We start from the raw sequence: 16,666 nt of genomic DNA on the forward strand, positions 1-16,666 counted from the left end.
TGAGTAAAAAGCCAGTGATATTGTGAAAAAAGAGGCACTCCTAAACGAAAGTGGGCTATATATAGCCATAAAAATAATGCTTCTATACCATGTTTAGAAGTATTGGAACTCCTCAGCAAGAGTACATAATGCAAAAAACATGTAAATAAAGGCTATGCAAATAGTGCAGAAAAGTCACTGAAAACAAGTAATTGAAAGTTCATCAAACACTAATTAGCCAAAAGACAATCCATTAAAAAATCAAGTGCTAATCAATTAAAAAAAGAAGAAAAAAATAGAGAAAAAAAAAGGAATTCATCCAATGGCATTCGCCAGGAATGTATGTAGTTAATTAAAAATTCACAGTTCATCAGAGGAAGCAAATTCACTACAAAATGAATTGAAAGGCCATTACATCAAAACATTGATTGATTGAGACCTAATGTATGAAGTAACTATAAGAAAAAATATTAAGATTAAATAATTTTGGACAGTATTTTGGGTGTAACATCACTTTATGATCAGTGAAAATACCATAGTTGCAAATAGATGATACTGTAATAGACTTATATATAAAATTTTCTTCTTTGTGTCATTCATATATGCACAGCTGAATTTTTTCATTCAGCAACTTTTTTTATGTTTAAAACTTACTTTTTAAATTTTAAAAATCTGTTTGTCTGATTTCTTCATATAGTCATTCAATTCTTATTATAGCAAGCATTTATAATAAACACACTTATCATAACAAGCCGCTAAAAAAAATCCTTTTCAAAGTCTCATAGGCACAGTGCTATTCTAAATAAAATTCACTATAGCAACTATAGGCTGTGAATTTATCAAGAATATATCAGAAGTTTTGAGTGCTGTTTGAGCAAAGCAGCAAGTTTCTTGCACATATCCATTTCAAAATTGGATTTGGATTTTTTTCAGTGGTCTTTTTTTTGCAGCTGTAGCAAAGACTGTCACACTTTGTGTGTCACACAAAGTGTGTCTTGACACACTTTGATATGCCATTTTTTTTGTTTTCCCTGCCATGATAATTTTTAGATAACCAAAATTTAGATAATAGTTTGGGATTTTAAGTGGAATAGGAGATGAAGGCTTTCATTTCAGCAACAATTATTTCGCTTATCTATAGTCAGAGTAGGTGTTTGCATCAGGAGAATAGAGATTAGTAATCAAAAATGGAAAGAAGTTTTGAAAATCAACACATCTTGTGCTGTTATAGTGGATTAGTACTCGTATATAAACTGAATGGTAAGATGTCAGTATTGTTTTCCTGCTAATATTTCATTTTTACTTAGAACATTTGCACTACACTGTATTTCACGTGTTGCACTTCAGGCAGGAACTTGCTTGATATATCACTTCTCTCCTGCATTTGGCAGGCCAGTTTTTGCAAATTGGCCAATATATATATGAGGAACATCCAGAAAGTAAGTTCTGTTTTTAAATATTTTCACTGCAGCACTGCGATCGCAATGGTGTGCATGCGTGCTGAGTTTGATTCCTTAGCAAGGCATTGGTGACATTTTTGCAGTGCGTACGCTTCTTGGTGTGTGTTTATAATGTCTAAGAAAATTGAATCATCTGCCATATGTAAAATCAAATCGCCCACCACATGTAAAATGAGGTCAGTTATCCATTTCTTGAATTCGAGGAACGTTAAAGCATTAATTTGCTGAAATTCATCAGCAAATTAATGAGGTTTATGGGGAAACACAATGAATGATTGAATGGTACGAAGATGTGCAAGACTTTTTAATGAAGGAAGGACAGGTGTGCACGATGATGAACAGAGCTGGAGACCATCTTTAGTGACTGATGATTTGGCGCGTTCGGTTGAAGAGAAGATTCGACAGATTATGGGATTCACTATGACTTCACTCTCCCTGCAATTTCCAGAAGTTTCACGTTCATGTCTTCATGAAATTGTGTGCACGCTGGATGCCAAAGTTGCTTACAGAACAACACAAAGTGAATCGGCTGGGCAGTGCATTGGAATTCTTGACATGCTACCATTAGGATGGCGATGCTTTCCTGAGCAGACTTGTCACCAGGGATGAGACTTGAGTGTCGCATGCAATCCCTGAATCCAAACAGTCAATGGAGTGGAGCACATCTCATCACCAGTCAAGACGAAATTGAAGACAACGATTTCCACTCGGAAAATCATGTGCGCTGTGTTTTGGGACAGACAAGTAATTTTGTTGGTAGACTTCTTGGGTCAAGGCTCCACAATCAACGTGAGTATGTACTGCCAAACCCTTAAGAAACTGCATCGTGCGATCCAGAATAAACGACATGGCATGCTTATCAGGGGTGTTGTTTTGATTAGTGATAATGCCTGTTATCACGAATCAAATGTATATCTAAAATAATATAAATAAATGTACATCTAAATTCATTTATTTTCAGTTATTAAATTTTGTAATCTAGTATGTAGACTCACATACTAGCAGTAAGTTATCTTTTAGTCTTTTTTTAATGTTTTTTACAGTTCCTGCTATTTACACTTTCCTGCTATTTACACTTTTTTTCCACCAGTCCCCTGAAAAGTGTAAAAAAAGGGGTTTTACTGTAATCAGTACTTCTGTGACCACTTAAGTTTACTACAACTTAAGGTTTTGTTTTTGTTTAATTTAATTAAATATTGATTTTTAGTGGAACCTGTGGCATAGTAATTAAATAATAAAGATATCACTGTGGTTTTTACATGTCGCTTTATTATTTAATTACTATACCACAGGTTCCACTAAAAATCGGAATCATTATCCTTCATGGGGAAGAGTAAATTCCATCATTAAAAAGTTAATGGAATCAAACGATTACAACTCCAATCAAATCCAGCAGATATTTGCCTCTTATGTTCCAACACCTACAGTTTCTTCAACAGTCTGCAGAGTTCCTATTCTGTACATTCCAGGAATCTCAGAACCTATAGGTAGAATTCTGAAAAGGTATTAATTGATTCCAACATATATTCCTATCAACAAAATTTCTTCTTTATTACCTTCTATAAAGGATAAACTGTCTTCTCTATCTTTGGCTGACGTTTACCAAATACCTTGCAAATGCGATGTCTCTTATTTTGGACAAACTGGCCGTTCTTTGGAAAAAAGAATAAAAGAACATCAATATTATATTGATTATAACAAACCTCTGAAGTCTGGTCTGGCACAGCACAGTATTGACTCTACTCATAGTGTCCAGTGGGATAAAGCAGTTCTCCTCCATAGATGCAGATTCAAATATGAACGCTTATTCAAAGAAAGTTGTGAAACTATCTTACACCGACCGAATTTGAATAGAAATGACTGTATGTCTCTCTCTCAAAGATCTGGGTGACTTTTATCTTATGTAAAAAACCATTTATCTCAATAGATTAAATTTGTTATTTCTATTATTTCCTAGCATGTGGTAACAATTGTATTTTAATAGGTGATCCACTGAACGTTTTGCTAGTATTCCATTCCTATTACTGTTACAGATGCTGCAGATGTACTATCCATTTTAGTATGAAATATCTGTCCTTTTACTAATTAAAGATATCACTGTGGTTTTTTTACGTGTTGCTTTATTATTTAATTAAATATTGATTTGAGAAAGAGTGAGGCAGGATGCAAACACCATAGACAGAAACTTTTGCCTGTGTGTTCTAATTATTAATTCATTGAAATTGGAGTGATTTTACATATATGTGGTGATTGAAAGGTTAACATGAAGGGGTTAGTTACCCTTCCTATTTTATAATAATAACCAGATATACAATCAAATATTGTGCAAAACACACATACACCAGTCATGACTACTTTTACAAAATAATCATATATTTTTTACCAAAATTCGAACTTGTAATATGACATATCACAAATTCTGTATCAGATAGTCTTTGATGTATAAACAGATTTTAATCAAAAGGTGGAAATAATAAATTCAGTAAAGAAAAAGAAGAATGAGGAAAATTTTCAAAATACATAAATACAGTTGTGAACTGTAGACTAGTTCAGATGTGAACTGTAGACTAAAATACACAAACATTATTGAAGAAAAAATGAAAGAGTTTGAGAACAGGAACCAAACCTTGGAGATTCAGTGGCAAGCCTTGAATAAAACCCTGATTGATTCAGCCAGAGAGGCATGTGGTGAGGTAGTCTACAAAGATAGAAAAATCAGAACTCCATGGTGGACACAGGAAGTTAAAGAGGCAGTGAAGGAAAAGAAGAAAGCATATCAAAAGTTCCTGGCAAATAAGTCAGCTTTTGCTCTTAGAGAATACAGAGACAAATCTAAGAAAGCGAAACACTGTGTAAAACTAGCTGAACAAAAGGCATGGGAGGACTTTGGCAAGAACATAGAAAATAAATATCAAGAAAGTGGTAAGATATTTTGGAGGTTGTTGAAGAAGCTTAGAAATGGAGGAAAGAGTGTTGTAAAAGGAGTTAGAGATGATAAAGGTGACATGAAAACGGGAGTAATTACTTTGAAAAATTGCTAAATGAAACAAGCAGTGATAGTACAGTGGTAAAAAACACTCAACAGGCTACTTATACAGTCAGGAATACATATCCATACTTGAAGTAGAAAAAGCCATCAAAGGCTTGAAATGTGGAAAGGCAACCAGGAGTAGATGATATTCGACCAGAAATGCTGAAGTATGGTGGTATAAAAGTCTTACAGTGACTGCACACATAGTTCAGAAAGCCTGGACAGAGGAACGAATTCCAGATGATTGGAGTAGAGCTCTCATAGTATCCATATATAAAAAGGGAAATAAAACTGAATGTGAGAATTAGAGGTATTTCCCTATTGAGTGTTTCTGGCAAGATCTATGCAAGTATACTTGAGAAATAGTTCAGAAGAATTGTGGAAGAAAAGCTTGGTGAAGAACAAGCTGGATTCAGGCTAAATAGAGGCTGTCAGGATCAGATCTTCACTTGACAACAAATAGTTGAGAAAGCATGGGAATATAACAAAGATCTGTATTTAAGCTTTGTCGATCTGGAAAAGGCATATGACAACGTGCCATGAGAGAAGCTATTCAATACACTACAGTTATATGGTGTCAATGGGACATTATATCAAGCAATACTTAGTCTGTATTTGAGTTGTAAGTCAGCAGTTAGAATTGAAGGAAATACAGGAAGATGGTTTAATGTTAAATCTGGTGTGAGACAAGGATGTACATTATCCCTTCTGTTATTCATTATCTATATGGATCACATTATGAAGGAAAGTGGTATTATACATGATATCAGAATTGGAGATGTCAATGTCAGCTCTTTGCTTTATGCAGATGATGTTATACTTCTAAATAAATCCGCTACAAGTTTGCAAGATTCTCTGACTAAATGAATAACTGTTGTAATAGATATGGTATGAAGGTCAGCATTAAAAAGACAAAGACAATGAAAATAGGTAGAATTGTTGAAAATGTCAACTGTGTTGTGAACGGGGAACCTGTGGAATAAGTAAAACATTTCAACTACTTAGGTACGATTTTTTCTGAAGATGGTAAATTAAATATGGAAATAGACAACAGAATTAACAAAGCTGGTATGGTAGGAAGTCAATTGAATAAGTTCATATGGAATAAGAGAGAAATTAGTCAGGACACTAAATTAGCTGTATACATGACAGTGTTCAAACCAGATTTAACTTATGGATCTGAGAGCTGGGTCAGAAGTAAAACACTTGACCAAAGACTAGAGACCGCAGATATGAGAGTCCTGAGAAAGATTAGAGGCGTGAACAAATGGCATCAATGGCAATATCATATTAAAAACGAAGATATTAGGAAAGAACTTGACATTGTCAGCATCCAGGAATGCGTTAGCACAATGGCGCACCCATGATTTAATCTTGGGGCAGGGCTGAGTTGAACAGATAAAAACATTTTTAATACAATGAATTTGCATTAAAAATATTTTTATCCATTCAACTAAAATTCGTTAAATTTCATTCATTCAATAAAATTCATTAGGTGATTATAAAAATTTATTTAAAGAATAAAATCCAGCTTTCTCTTCTTTTTAGAAAACTCTTGAATTATTTCAGTCGTGGTTACATTAATCTCTCTCTCTCTGTGTATATATATAGCAAAGCCAGTCTGTTCAATCGTGATTGTGTCATGGTAGATCTTAAATAGGTTTTTAAAAGGAGTAAATTAGAAAATGACCTTTCACTGATGCATGTTGTTACTGGAAGCATTGCAAATATTTTTAATAAGTTATAGATGTTAGGATATATCATTTTGTCACACTTTGAAACTGCATCAACGGCATTTTTGCATGGAGCTATTGCAAACAGTTTTTCAAATTTCTTATACCACAACTTGAATTCGAGGTTCAAAATTGCTGGATTTGTATAAGGCAAATCACCGGCATAAAATTCACATAATTGACAAAAATCTTCCATTGCACTTGCTGTTGGAGCATCTTTTCCATTTGGTAGAAGAGAAAAAAATATATTTCAAAATGTTGTGGTGCTGAGTGAAACGTTCATGAAGTTTATTCAAACTTCATGAACAGTTTAGTAATTTTTAGTAAACAACAAGGACGTCCTGTCTTTTAGGGGTATTGAAGAAATTGTGTACCTTTTTAATTATGCCAGTGCAATTTCTTATTTGTCACAGATATAGCATTTCCAAGTGCCAAATTCAAACTATGTGATGCACAATGAACATATAAAGCTTGTCGATATTATTATTACATAACACCTCTAGGTAGTCCAAAGACATATCGAGGAATTGCATCTACTCTACAACTCTCCATCTTCACCAACCACAACTACAGTCATCATCATCATCTACACCGACGCTGTCTACTGCTGACCACTAATATTTTCACAGACAATTGCAAACATCCATGCACAAAATGTGGGATTTGAACTTGCAGCCTTTTGGCTGGAGAGTCGGCCAACCAGGCCGGATATATAGATAAAAAATTAAATTTTGTGTATAAAAATTAAAACAAAGTTTTAATTTTTATTAAAAAAATAAATAAAATGATATAATTATGTTACTATTTACTTTTAATGAGATGGATGAGCTTCTCGACTTTGCAGAGTTGCTGGATATCTGGCTCAATATTGGTCAACTTCAGTCGATGATCAGCATACACACTAAGACGAATTCTGTATTTTGTTTTTATTTGAAGGAGCGATGAAAATCGTTTCTCGCAAAGATAGGTTGTAGAAAACTGCATGACGATTTTCGACTTCTTCAAATAATTCGGGAAATTCCCTTCTCACTGAAGGTGAGATCCAGAATCGAGCCAAACCACGATCACTGAATTGTATTTTAATCCCATTGTCACTTGAAAGCTCAATTAGCTGTTCTTTTTTCGATAACGAAAGGTCGTTCTCATGACTGCAAGCCTGAAATGGAGCGTGAAATCACAGAAATTTCTTATAAAAAGTTATTTGGAAAATGTTTCCAAATTCTGTTTCAGAGTTTTGAGGTGGACACAAACCCTTTCCCAGTGGTTAAATTCTAAACTAATACGTTTTGGGGCCCTATACAAACTAAACAATTGTATTTACCTTTGAATGCAATCCACTGGTCAAGTGTCCAGCAAGTCAGTAAATCTTTCCTTTTGTTAAGTGTATTAATATTATTGCATTGCAACTGATAGGGAATTCTGTGTTTCTGTGGATTCGTTACAGACCTTTCTCTTCAGAAACTGCACACACAAACTGTCATTACAAACTCGTTTTGTATTATCATCTGAGCTATTTTTCTGTTTAAAGAAGGTACCAATGTACTTATCCATAATTGAAATACCGTACTTACTCGCATATAACTCTTACCCCTGATTTTACTTTTCGAAAAAAGAAATTGAAAAGTTTCGCATATACCTCGCAAATGAAAAAACGAAAAATGAACAAAAGTGGCTTCTGGCAATTTAAATGAATTTATAATTGCCAGAAGTGATGATGGTAAATGTGAAGATGAAATTAAAAGAAGCATAATGGCGGGAAAAAAGTGATGTTAAATCTGAAATTATGAAAGAAAAGGTGCGAGTAAGGCCACGAAAGTTAGAATTGTCAAAGTATTTCCAGTAGTGATGTATGGATGTGAAAGCTAGATTATTAAGAAGAAAGACAGAAAGCAAACTGATTCATTTGAATTATGGGTGTGGAGGATACTATTAAGAATTCCATGGACTTCAAGAATGACCAATAGATCTTAGATAATATATTAGGGCAGAATGCTTCTTGGAGGGATTATCGCTAAACAGATGTTGATGTACTTTGGTCATATTATGCATGCTGATGAATCATTGGAAAAGGCAGTTATATTGGGGAAGATTGAGGGAATAAGAAGAGGAAGACCACAAAAGAGTTGGATGAACAACATAAATGAACTTACAATTACTGAAAGAAAAGACGAGGCCGAGTGGGATGGGAGACAGCCTTTGTTCACAGAATCAGCAAGAGTCGAAAATGATTGGATGGCACATAACAACACAAGTTTTTCCATTGCCATGGAAAGACTTTCTTAGAATAAAAGAAAAGGATAATCTCAGAAAATACTTAAAATAAATTTATATCTTTTTATTTTGAAGTAGGTTGTTAGGATGTTGTACTATACTGTACTTGGTACTACAATAAAACTTGTTTTGCTATGTGACATAGTGGCAGTATAGTTCAGTTTTATTATTTTTATAAAACAAAATGAGCAATAAATGTACTTGAGTAGCACATGTAATAACTTGTTGCATGCCTGCTACATATGCAGACAGTTATGATGAAATGATTTGTTTGTGTCCTGACCCATGAAGCAAGTATGACACAATAAAATTTGTCTGGTGCCTGGCAGGAACATGTTAAATTCCTATTTAGCATGTTATATCTTCATGCTGATGTGGTTCTATTACTCACCTCTGAACTCTTTTATTTCTAATTGATCCCAAATATGCTGTCCTGGTTGTCTTGGACAAATGGTGAATGTCTTTGTGGTAGAGTATTTTGATCACTTGGCACTTGACCACCTGCTTACTGGAGATCTGAAGAGGATAAAAATTTTGCTTGATCTTTAGAAAGACATCCTGCATTATCTAACCCTTAATCCAGTACTAAAATATGTTGTATGTTTTCAGCCTTTCATGGATGGGACTGGCATTAAAGCTTGCTATTTGTCCTAGAATTTTATCTTGAAATTTAGTTGTGATCATACTTTCCAAGCTAGGATCATGGTTTTTCACCTTCCTTTGGCTAATTTTCATATTTCTTTAGAGTAGTTCTTCATTCCAGATGCTTAAATTATAATGAAGGTCTCATCTTCATCAGCAAAAGCTAATTCTGAGAATTCCACATTTCAATTAGCCAGTTGCCTGTCTTGAAATTCTTTGGTTTTTACTTTGCATATCTTGATGATATGCACATCAGTACATCCCTGTCTCATCCCTACTGTTGTCACAAATTCTTCTGATTTGTGGTTGCTCAAATTTTAATAAAAATAAATTGTGATTTTTGATTGCTATTTGTAGTTTTTACTGTTTTGATAGTGCCAATAGAGGTTCTGAATTCCAGTGACTAAAGTTTCTTCTGTCTTTCTTTAACATTACACTTTTCACAGCTCATTCTACAATATCATATCGAATGCTTTCACAAGTTCTGAAAAAGATAAGTAGCCTTATTTCCCTTATTAAATTATTTTTATTTAATTTGAATAAGGATGAAACTTTTATCCTATCTGTCTCCTTTATCATAGGCCATATTGACTTTTTCCTAATCACTTTTCGATATTGTGTCTTAATTGAGTTAATATCAGTGGTGGCTTGTACACAAGCACTGTGACACTGCAGCACCCCAAGGAAAAAAATGAAAAAAATTAAATTTTGTTTGTATTTATATATAACAATGCTTACAACATTATATAAATGCAATACAACATGTTGAAGGTTACAGCTTGTGTTTTAACATTGATTGAATAGTTAATAATTGGCATTGTTTGATTAATGCTTTAGATTATGAAACAAATGCACCATGATCTAACGCAGTGTCAGCATTATCACATTCGGTCAGTTGCGGCTAGACTCACCGATATTCATTTGCACTTGTCACTGCATGTAACAAGTGAATCCGCTACAGATAAATTGTATGCTTGCATGTGTTATTTCTGTGAGATACGAAACTATTATTAATGGTGTGGTGAGAGTGAATATATTTTTGGTAAATCTTATTTTATTCTGTTAAAATAACATAGTATTTATTTATTATAGATACAAGACTGAATTATGGCAAGTGTCACTGTTGAAAATATGAAAAGAATTATAATCTCTCAATTAGCGTTACATGAAACAAATGCACTGGGATATGATGCAATGTTGGAATTATCACGTTCAGTCAATTACGGCTAGACTCACTGATATTCATTTCCACTTGTCACTGCATGTAACAAGTGAATCCGACACTGCTCATTGAACAGTGTCGCTACAGATAAATTGTATGCTTGTATGCAAAAATATTATTAAACATTTTATTAATATTAAATTTAATATATAATATTAAAATATTATTTTCAAATAACATTTTTAATAAAGCAAATTTTTTAATATGTAAATTTACTTATTAGTAAATTGTTTACTGATTAGGAAAAAATTAATTATTTTTCTTATTTTGTATATGCAGCACCTGCACTTAAAATTTTTACCAGCCACCACTGGTTAATATTTGGAGGGATTTTTTTTCTACTAGTATGCTGAGTCTGGTATGACATTTAAAAAAAAAAAAAAAAAGGTTGGCACTTAAAATTTTTCTTTAATTTCTTGAGTCTTGTGTGAGGTCTAATTTTTCTCTTTGCAGACAGTTTTAACTACAACCTACCTTGTCTGTTTGATTGTTTGTTATGTTTGATTTTTGTTATGTTTTTCTTTTCTGACTGTATCAGCATGAGACTTTCAGACTGTATCAGTAGGAGGGTATCAACACATGCTGTAAATAGGGAATGTCACCCTTTATGTACACGAAGTCTGGAATGGCCAAGATGGCAGAAGAATCAACACTGACTGATCAATGGCATGACAGCAAGATGGGCGGCACATCGAGGGCACACTCCTGACATCTAAGGGACTTGTGGTCAGCCATCATGGAAGAGATCGGAGCCTCACCACGTATTTATCCATTGCCAACCATGAAACACACCATGTCACAATATGAAGTTAGAGATGTGGTTGAGACCCCTGCAACCATCAGCTCTTATAGCTACAGGGAAGAAGAGCTTGAAACTGGGAATTGTAAGACAAGAACTACTAAGTTAGTGTATGAAGATAATATTCCAAACCCTCCAGGGAGGATATTCTCAGATGTCCCTTGTCTGAAAACCAGGAGCAATCTCTTGAAAATAGTAACATGGAACGTCAGAACATTCTACTAGGCAGGCAAATTAGATAACCTACTCCAGGAATTAGAAGTGATGAAGGCCGATATTGCAGGTATCAGTGAAGTGAGGTGGACAGATACAGGCATAATAAGAAGAAAAAATCACACAATAATCTACTCTGGCAGTGACTTACACCTTAATGGAGTAGCGCTTGTCCTGAGTAATAGAATTGCAAAATCTCTACAGGGATATTGGCCCATAAATGACGGAATCATAACAGCCAAAATAACTGCACAACCATTCAATCTGTATATTATTCAAGCATATGCGCCAACTCAAGATCACCCAGATGAAGAGTTCGAACAATTTTATGAAGACATCCAAACTACAATCTCTAGTGCTAAGTCAGATGATGTTATTATAATGATGGGCGACCTAAATGCAAAAGTGGGCTCAGAAAAAATCTCATTTTGCATGGGAAACCAAGGGCTTGGAATCAGAAATGAAAGAGGTGAAAGATTAATTCAATTCTGTGAAACTAATGACCTAATAATTGCCAACACACTGTTTAAACATCCTCCCAGAAGACTATATACCTGGAAAAGCCCTGGGGACATCTATAGAAAACAAATTGACTATATAATAATAAGCAAAAGATTCCGAAATGCAATAACACAAACAAAAACATATCCTGGAGCAGACATAGGATCAGACCACAACCCAGTGATTACAAAAATCAAAATAAAACTTAAGATACCAAGCCAACCATTCATAAGAGAAACTTATAATTCAGACTTACATAACAACCAAGAAGTTAAAGACTGTTTTATAAAAGAATTCACAAAATCCCTTAACAAGTCTAACACCCACTCACACAGAAAATAGAACACCAATTGATGAAATTCACATGAACTGGCAAACATTCAAGAATAGTATCAATGAGGCAGCCAAAAATACACTCCCACAATTAAAAAGGAAAAGGAATAACCCTTGGATGAATGAAAAAATACTGACGTTGATGGAACAAATAAAAAAAATTAAAGAACAAACCTGAATATAAAAGCATGAATAAAGAAATAAAAAAAGAATGCAGGAAAGCCAAAGAGGAATGGATTAAATATAAATGTATAGATATAGAAAACACAGAAGCAGAGAAATGAATGAAAAGATCAGAGAAATGATAAGCAGGACAAATACAGCAAACTATGAGTGTCATTAGAGACTCAAGAGACCATATTCTAATGGATAAAAAAGAAATCATGGAAAGATGGATTGAATACATAAAAAAATTATATGAACAACAAAGAAATGATATTCCTGAACAGTCTGATTTAGAAGCAATATCCATTTTACTCTGTGAAGTTGAAAATGCCGTCAGAAAACTAAAACCACATAAAACTGCAGGAATAGATAACATTTTGGCAGAATGGTTGAGGGCTCTCGATCAAGGAGGACTGAAATTTCTAACAAAATTATGCAATAAAATATACAAGACTGGATTTCTACCCAAAGATATTAATCACTCAATTTTCTTTCCAATTCCCAAAAAAACAAAAGCTACAAGATGTGAAGAGTTCAGGACAATCAGCCTCATCAGTCAAGTATCAAAAGTCCTCCTATACGTTATTCTTGAAAGAAATAAAAGAAAAATAAACATAGAAATAAATGATACACAAAGTGGCTTCAAGGAAAATGTAGGTACAAGAGAAGGTATTTTCAATTTCAGAACTATCATAGAAAGATATCTAGAAAAACAAAAAGATGTGTACCTCTGCTTCATAGATTACAAAAAGGCATTCAACAATGTCCAACATGAACAATTAATTGAAATCCTTTCAAAAATAGGCATGGATGGAAAAGACATAAGAATATTAACTAATCTTTACTGGGAACAGACTGCATCGTTGAGAATAAATAGAGAGACCTCAGAAGAATTCCCAGTTCAGAAAGGTGTGAGACAAGGCTGTGTCTTTTCTCTGATTCTCTTTAACCTGTACACAGAAGAAATATTTAATAAAAATTAGTAACCTCAAAGGAATCACTGTAGGGGGCAGAAATATTAATAACCTAAGATATGCAGATAACACAGTTCTTCTAGCTGAAAACAAATATAACCTCAAAACTCTTATAGATGAAACCCTCAAGTATAGCGAACAGTATGGCCTCAGTTTCAACTTTAAAAAGACAAAAATCATGATAATTTCAAGGGAAAAGACAATACCAAAAATATGCATCAATATAAAAGGAAATAAATTAGAACAGGTGCAAAAATACATATACCTCGGACACTTGATCACAGAGAATGGCAGGACAGAAGATGAAATTAGAAAAAGGATTGAAATTGCAAAGTCAACTTTCAACAGTATGAAAAATCTACTAACATCTGGAGAATTGAATCCGAAAACAAGACTACGAATCTAAAAATGCTACATATCTGCATTATTATGTGGAGTTGACACATGGGCACTCTCCAATCTGAGTGTGAAAAAACTGGAGGTCTTTGAAATGTGGATGCTGCGAAGAATTATGAGAATATCATGGAAAGACAAAAAGACAAATGAAGAGGTACCAGAGATGGCAGGTGTAAACAGGAGCCTGATGAAAGAAATTAAAAAGAGAAAAGTCAGATATTTTGGATATATTCTGAGACATAACTGCCTACAAAGGACACTTCTCAAAGGAACTGTTGAGGGAAAGAGAGGAAGACAAAGACTGGACCTATCTCTCATATTAGGAATGCAGCAGCGAGGCGCAGAATAGGACATGGTGGAGACACATGGTAGTCAATCTCATGGAGGGAGAAGACACCTGACAGGACAGGGCCTTGTCTGCTTGATTGATTGTTATGTTCTTTTTCTTTTCTGACTGCAGTACATGTATATTTTATGATCTAAGTTGAATATCTGAAACTGTTCAACTCTGACAGTAAATGGCTTACTTTCTTCACTTAAGTTCGACTACCAGTTGAAGTGAGTGATATATATATAAATGAAAGTTTAGGTTATTTACAGTTGGGATAGCTTTAAAAATTGGAATAAAACTAGATTATCTATTCATTCAACTTTTTTATTTTTTTTACATTTAGGAAACATTACAGATGCTTATATTGTGCCAGTTGCAATTAGTTATGAAAAAATTATGGATGGAAATTTCATTTCAGAACAAATGGTAAGTTATTAGATTTTTGTACTGTATTTTTAAAGTATTTCTGCATAATTTTTTGATTCTTGTTATTACAACATTCCATGTGGAAGAACCTTGACTGTTTCAGCTTTGTTGCACTTGAAGTTTTATTGAATTTTGAAATGGACATAATTTATCTGCAGCCATAATGGATGGCAGCATATCAGTTATAAAATTTTACATTAAATTATTTCTGTAAGAGAAATAATTTATCAGTAAATGAATCAATTTCACTGTTTCTAGATTATCACATTTTTTTATTTGATTAAAAGCCATTCATTTGCAGTCATTTTATAATTATAACTTTATAATTAGAAAAGCAAAATCTCATATTTTAATACAGACATATTTCTGGCAACTTCTTTCTCTGTATAATGGAATGCTTTGAGTCATTATAAAGAGCATCATGCATAAAGAAAAAAGAATAACTTATTTTTATTTAATACTAAACAGTTCAGGCTGTAAATGTGCTTGGGCAAATCATAAGAAACTAGAAAGTCTTATTGGTTGTATTTCTGTTGAAATAAGTATTTTCAGAATAATCCAGGATGACAAAGTGAGGAAGTGATTTGAAATAAGTCCTGCTAAGTAAATCAGAATGCATCCTTCAACATATTTGAGAAAAATATAAGGAAACCAAGTCATGTAAAAGAAGCCCAACAAAAGTTGGAAGATTTTGGAAATAGCATAGAAGATAAATATCATGAATGTGACAAAATATTCTGAAGACTTTTGAATAAAGAAAGAATATCACAAAAGGAATCAGAGATGATAAATAAAATACAAATAGATATCTAGAGTAACTATGCTAATTTTTAAATAAGGTAACTAGCAGTTAAACGATAGCTAAAAATAAACTTCTCCAAAACATATGCATATCAGACATCAGAAACATTCATAATGTTTAGCATTCAAAAAAAAAATTATAGGCTCATCTTTGCTGTTGTTACAAGCAGATTTTCAGAGAAAGTGTATAAAGGAATGGCAAGAATAAATTTAAACATTTAAAAAGTGATGTGGGTCACTTTTTAAATAATGTTTTATCATTCCTATACCCATGTAAGAAGTGGTAAATTATGAGCTCATAGATCTTGTTTTCTATGCATGTTAAACTGCTTTTGTGATTTTTAATAGCTAAAAATATTCAAGAAGAATATTATTGTTAATTTCAGTATGGAAATTAGAAAATGCTGTTATATGTCTGAAATGTGGAAGGGTAGCTAGGGTATGTTGTTATTCAACCAAAAATGCTCAAATATGCAGATATACAAATTTTACAGCAACTGCACTGCATAATACAGAGGATCAGGTTGAAGGTCAAATACCAGATGATTTTGGATTCTCATTGTACTCATCTCATTCTTCAAATGGAAATATGAGACTTATAGAGGAATTCCTTTATTTGAGAGTCCCAAGTTATATTTATAGAGGTATAGGTGAAGGGGAGTAAGAAAAATTGTTCAAAATACACTCTGAGAAGTACAAGCCAAATACTATTTAAATTGGAGCTGTATGACTGGAATATTTTTTTTTTCTTTAAAAAAAAAGACAAGCTTTATAAAATCCAAGAGCTATACATGCTTGTCTGGATCAGGCTTCTTCAAACATCCATGCCCAAGGTGATTCAAACCCATGGCCAGTCAGTTGGAGAGTGGGTATGTTATCCACTCAGCCAATCAGGCTTGCACATTAAAATGCCATGTTCCTTCCTAATATCTTAATTGTGGTTCTGTTATTGATTCCATCTGTGTACTCATTTTAAAATGCTCATATCCATAATATGAGCATTGTCTTCCTACCATAATAGATTTATGTACTATTTCTGTACTATTTAATACATTGACTGACTGCTGTTGGCCTATTTGCTAATAGGTTAATATTTTCTCTTCAAAAATATATGATTGCTGTTATGTTTTTCACTTTGTCACCAACTACAAACTTTTCTTTGCTAAAAAAAAGTTTTCATAGCTTGTGTGGTTATATTACTGGTTGAAAGTTTCTACTCCCATGTGGGAAGGGAGTGGCACAATTATTGCACTAACATCATGTGCAGTACCATAAGTCAGTTATAAACTTGCTACCACTGCCAAACTGTTCTTAATATTTTCTTTTCAAAAATATATAATTTCTGTTATTTTTTACATTTTAGCAACAAACTGTTTTAGTAGAGGAACA

At 33.3% G+C, this 16,666-nt stretch overlaps 1 protein-coding gene across 3 annotated transcripts in view; it reads left to right on the top strand.

Annotated features, from left to right (window-relative positions):
- The window catches only part of LOC150106351 (glycerol-3-phosphate acyltransferase 1, mitochondrial-like), a 318,076-nt gene that overhangs the window by 196,574 nt on the left and 104,836 nt on the right, over nt 1-16,666 (top strand). For all 3 annotated transcript variants that reach the window (XM_090393091.1, XM_090393090.1, XM_090393089.1), the window contains one exon: nt 14,394-14,476. In XM_090393091.1, the coding sequence (XP_090249217.1) occupies nt 14,394-14,476 (83 nt within the window). The remainder of the gene's footprint in view (nt 1-14,393; nt 14,477-16,666) is intronic.

Source organism: Typopeltis vanoorti, chromosome 5 (assembly GCF_054136105.1).
Source record: "Typopeltis vanoorti isolate ZY-2024b chromosome 5, IOZ_Tvanoo_1.0, whole genome shotgun sequence".
Taxonomy (NCBI): domain Eukaryota; kingdom Metazoa; phylum Arthropoda; class Arachnida; order Uropygi; family Thelyphonidae; genus Typopeltis; species Typopeltis vanoorti.